Genomic DNA, 5,404 nt, shown 5'->3' on the forward strand with positions numbered 1-5,404 from the left:
CTTTCCTCTAATAAATTCACTCTACAGAGATCCCAGCTGGTCCCATCTCCTTAATTACCTACCTTCTGGCATTGAACCCTCGCTTACTTCTTCCCCGAGCACCAAACTGTTCATGCAGCTGCCCTCACCTCTGCCCGCGTAGACCAGAGCTATCTCAGTCTTTACATGGCTGCTAGCAGCTCAGCTGAACTGGGGCTTTCAGTTAATCTGGCTCAAAACCTTGGCGTCATTTTTTTATTTTATAATTTCCCTCAGGACTCCTCATTCACTGCACCAGCCTAATCTGTCAGTTTCTACCTTCTAATCTTTCCTCAAACCCCATTATTCTTCATGTTCTAGATTCCTCACACTGTCATCTCTCACCTGGGCAAACAGCATAGACTCCAAACTGTTTCCATTGTTTCTACTCTCTCTTGAAATTCCTACTTCGACTTCCTTTCATGAAGACACTACCCACGGCTCTCAAGAAAATGCAGGCGCACTCACTGCACCCCACAGTGCCCTGGACGCTCTTACCAGTTCCATGTCTCCCCCAAGAACCACACTGTCCTGATGCTCTGTACTCTGGTCATTCGTGTTTACTCTTCTTGCCATCGAACGTTTCTTTTGCTGTTCCCTCTTTCTAGAACGTTCTCCCTATCTGCCTCCTGCAATAGTCAACTGTTGTTCTTCAGAATCGGGTGCCCTGAACTTGGTAGTCACCCAAAAAGTATTGTCATTCACTCATGGCCTTATGTACCATTCACCATTTCATTTTCTATAGTTGTCATCCATGTCTGTAATGCATTGATTAGAATGATCTGTCCTATAAAAAAGCTAAGCTTCCTGGGGCTATATGTGATGATGCTCTCTGCCTTGCTCCAAAGTGTGTGTTCATAATATTCAGTTTAATGTTTAAATGCTTTCCCACCCTTCCTGGTGGCCCTGCTGCCCATACCGAAGCTCAATGAAAACAGACCCATCATGCACAATCTCTCACCATTTGCTATGGGTCTTGCCAATATGGATCTTGCATACAGTTTAGAAACACTTGGTAGGTAAATGGGGTGAGTTCTGGATAAAGCTGACATTATGGTGAGTAAGATTTCAAAGTCGAAGGAGTAGAAGGGCCAACAAAACAGAGGGAACAGTATGAGTATGTTTGAGAGGATAAAAGAGAAGCGGGGCTGTATCCTTTTCCTAAGGTGCCAGAGAGCTGCACAGATCTACCCACCAGAGGTTGGATGGACATTAATATGTCCCTAAGGAAGGCATTTGTGAGTGGACGGACTCCAGAAGTGTCCAGTCCCTACAGGTGTTGTGATGGCAACTGCGTTCGCCGAGCTGGGACTCATAGGAAGCCAGTTGTCAGATTGGGTTGAAGTTGATTATTCTCTCACCACCTTAGTTGCAATATGTTCCTGCCTCTTGTGGTGAATTCTACCTTTAGTATCTTTCCTCCGGGGCATCTTCCAACTGGGCATCCTGCCCATGCTGAGCTTCATGGCGACCCTGTGTTCTTCCCCAATTGATGTGAGGGGACTTGGTTTTGGCTTTCTGGCCCAGGACTGCAATTTATGTGCATGGTGGTTCCTATGGTGTCGGGGTTTGTAGTGATGACAGACACCCCCACGTTCACCTCAGGGTGTTCACACACAATGCCTCTTTTGATTTTCAGCTCTCATTTCCATAGCTCTGGCTTCTTCTTATGTTTTGGTAAGAAATCCTCCTCTACAGCCTCGTGCTTTTACCAGGGTGACCATGGAAAGAGGGGACAACACAAAGAAATACAGACACACTTATGCCTTCACGAGCTCTTTATTTCCCTGTAAAATCCCTTGGAAGACTCTGGAGTAAAACAATCAGCAGAGTCTCTCTGAGAAGACACTGGAAACAAATACATTCATATTGAGTCTCTAATCCCTCAAGCAAGCGCCAACGGGGATCCATGAGGAAAAGGGAGGCAGAGATGATTGTGTGGCTCTCGTCCATCACTCTGTGAGCTCAGAAGTGGGTGACTGTCTGCTCTTTCGCCCAGTCCTGAATGTCTGCTTTGCCGAAGATGAGGTAGAAGATCAGGCCGGATACATTCACAGCAGCCGAAAGCAAGAAGACATGTCTCCAGCCCAATTCTGCATACTGGAGGCAGGAAACTGGATGTCATTAGCTGTCACCTATTCGTGACCCTCATGGCTCCTAACGGTTCTCCCTCCCCACTCTCTATTCCAGCCTCTGTGGGCTTCCTGATGGCTCCTGGCTAGGGTGGGCATATGTCTATCTGAAGGCCATTACTCCGGCTCCTTACCCCTCTGCTGCAACCCTCCTTACCTACAGGCCCATAACCTTCAGCCTGTAGGTAAGGTTGAGTAAATGTTACCTGTAAGCTGGTGCTCTATAAACAGCCTATTCAAAACTGATATTTTACTCGCTTTTTATGTATCCCATCTTAATCTTTTAGCATGTACTACCATCCAATGTACCAGAAATTTTAAAAAATTGATCCTGTCATTTCCCCCCTAGAATACAAGTTTCACCAAGTAAAGGACTTGCTTGATGTTATTTCTTAGCGAGCACGCACTTGGCCCATATGAATGTTTCATGCGTCTCTATTGGCTAGAAGAGGCATGAATGGTGGACGGAGAAGATCATTTTGAGAGTTCCTCTTTTAGGGAACTGTTTCCTTATAGTTTTTCAGTCAGTGGCTGGAAAGGAAGCAACATCGTAGAAGAAAAAAAAGCAGCAACAGCCACTTGATTTCCTGAACTGAGCTTTCTTCATTCTCTATTCATGTTTCTAACTCACTAGTGGAAATCCAGAGGGACCTTAAGAAGGAGGTTCCGGCGAGTGTGCTAGGCTTCTTTCTTCGTGTAAAATCTGCATGAATAAATGTCTTTAGATAAAGGTCAAGGCATCAGGGTGTCTTTACGTAGTATGACAACATAAAAATATGCTGTTGAAGTCCCTTGGTGGAGCCAACCGTTCAGACTCTTGGCTGGCACCCAAAAGGTTTGACTCTGCTCACAGCTACCTTGGGATAAAAGTCTGGTGGCCCCTTTTACAAAACCAGCCATCAAACACGGTGAGACAAAATCCTTCCCTGCCACACAGACGTTAGTTACCATAAGTCACAACCAACTCAACAACAAGAGCTTTGGCTTGGTCTCAGTGCAGATGGAAAGGCTCAGCATAACCAAATGCAACAGCAAGCCACCTTGTCAGAGGAGTTCCTGAACTCAAGATCCACGGACATCAGTGTGAGAGGCAGGCCGCTGGCTACTTCACCGTCATTTACACAGCATCTCACTCCTTCATTCTGTCAATATTGGTTGGTGACCACGTCATCCTGTGTTGCCTGAAATCCTACAGCCCAGGACATGTCTCAGTTCTTATAAGAAATCAGAAAACACAAATTCATCACGCTGATGTCTCCTCTCTGCATACTCTGATCATGTGCCAATTTCCCTAGATGACCAGAGCCTAGGGTAGACACGAGAGCGTTGAGCTTCATTGAGGAAGACAAAAATACCCTTAACCTGATGTCTCACAACCTCGGCAAGTCTGATACATCCTCTTGGCAGTTTCCATCCTAAAGATCATGACACATCACCTCACCTGACTGAGGAAAAATCCAGACACCGTGGGAGAGATGGCCCCAGCGGTGTGTGCAAAGACTTGTGACAGTCCCTTGAGGAAGCCAGTGTATCTATGGGAGAGAAAGAGGGAGACACAATTCTCCTGTGAGCCAAGTGTCTCAGATGGCCGGTTGCAACCCTGGCCTGACCTCAGTTCACTCTCTAAAGATTAACCCTGTTCTGTCTTACCTCGAAAGAACCTTGGAAGCTACACGTGGACATTCTGTCATGTCTGCGCTCTCCCTCTTCAGTTGTACCCTACCCATCACGTTATATAAGCACGGTAAGGTCACATAATGGATTACGTTGGGCTACAAACCCCAAGGTTAGCCATTTGAAACCACCAGTCCATCATCTATGGGACAAAGATGACTTCTCTACGGATTTACTGTCTTGGAAACTCACCCACGGGCCACTTCTCCTCTGGCTGCGAGTCAGAATTGACTGGGTGAGTTTGCAATGTGGGCTCTTGTGAGGTGTAAGCATGCGTCTCCGGGACCCTTCAGTCTATCAGACAGACCCTGTGCTACTGCCCCGTTCATCAACAGAGACAGATTTGTTTCTGTTACTTCTCGTGTCACATTTTCATCTGAGTGAGCGAGCTGGAACAATACGACATTTCTGTAAGGATAAGACAAAGAGGTCCCTACCGAGGAGCAATATCCAGGATGTTAACCAAGGCTCCCGAGTCACAGAGGCTGCTGAGGCCCGGAGAGAGGACCAGGAGGGCCACGGTGGCACTGGCGCTGGATCTGACCCAGTACAGGGAGACCATGAGCATGGAAGGGAGGAGAGATCCTGCGGGGAAGGGCAGATTCAGAGTAAACAGGGGCATCGCTCGATATTCCACATCCACTCCCATAATTGGCTCGCTCCTTACCGATGGCAGTGAAGAGCTTCCTTATGGTGATAAGTCTGAGGATTTTTCTGGAGAGGAGAAAATCTGCCAAGAGCCCTCCGAGAATAATGCAAATGAAGCCCGATATAAACGGCAGGGCAGACACGATTCCACTCTGAAAACCAGAGAGGAGGTGAGACAGTTTTTCGTCCCCAATTCACCCGGACCCAGAATGATGCCTGGACTGATTATCCACACCTATGATTTTCCCTTCGTGCCCATCACTTTTCATACAAATCCACTGCTGTTGTCTTGAATCAGTGCCTGGAGAGAAAAATGCATATGACTCTATTTGTATTTGAAGATGACTAATGCACTTTTCAAGGGAGAGATAAGTCTTTCTACGCTCATAAACAGTTACAGGCTTGGAAACTTACTGGGGCACTTCTAGCCTGTCCTTGGTTCTGTCCTGCTGAGTCAGAATTGATTGGGTGGAGAGCGGTGAATTTGGACTTTTCGCATCTAGAGAGCACTTAGAAATAGTTATTAATAAGACTCAATGCAGCGGAAAAGTAGACAAAGAATATGAACGGATAATTTAGAGAAAAGAAAACTGAATGGCTGATAAACTATTGAAACCTGGTCACACAAACGCAGAGTGAAACTACAGTTAGATATAAATTTATAAATTGTCATGGAACTGATTGGCAAAATTTTAAATATGGTTAGCATGTTTGTGCTGCTGTTCTCGGGAAATGGGTCCTCTCGATTATGAGCAGGCATCTGTGGATGGGATCCTCCAAAAGTATACAGTGAACCATCGTTTATCGCGGTTAATCGGTTCTAGACCCTACCGTGATAATTAAATTCCGCGAAGTAGGATTCCTTATTTGTAAATCAAATATTTTCGTAGTTAGAGCATAGAGGACATGAAAAAACACCCTTTAGTCACCAT

General features: G+C 46.0%; 1 protein-coding gene across 1 annotated transcript in view; it reads right to left on the reverse strand.

The window, feature by feature from the left end:
* Positions 1-1,781: 1,781 nt before the first annotated feature.
* LOC101654848 (probable small intestine urate exporter) overlaps positions 1,782-5,404 on the reverse strand; it is a 17,131-nt gene continuing 13,508 nt past the window's right edge. The window contains 4 exon segments of the mRNA XM_045295751.1: positions 1,782-2,118; positions 3,592-3,682; positions 4,262-4,409; positions 4,492-4,624. Of these exon segments, the coding sequence (XP_045151686.1) occupies positions 1,984-2,118; positions 3,592-3,682; positions 4,262-4,409; positions 4,492-4,624 (507 nt within the window). The 3' untranslated portion in view covers positions 1,782-1,983.

The sequence above is a fragment of the Echinops telfairi genome, unplaced genomic scaffold, assembly GCF_000313985.2.
Source record: "Echinops telfairi isolate 266 unplaced genomic scaffold, ASM31398v2 ScPeMD7_5868;HRSCAF=6743_0, whole genome shotgun sequence".
Lineage (NCBI taxonomy): Eukaryota > Metazoa > Chordata > Mammalia > Afrosoricida > Tenrecidae > Echinops > Echinops telfairi.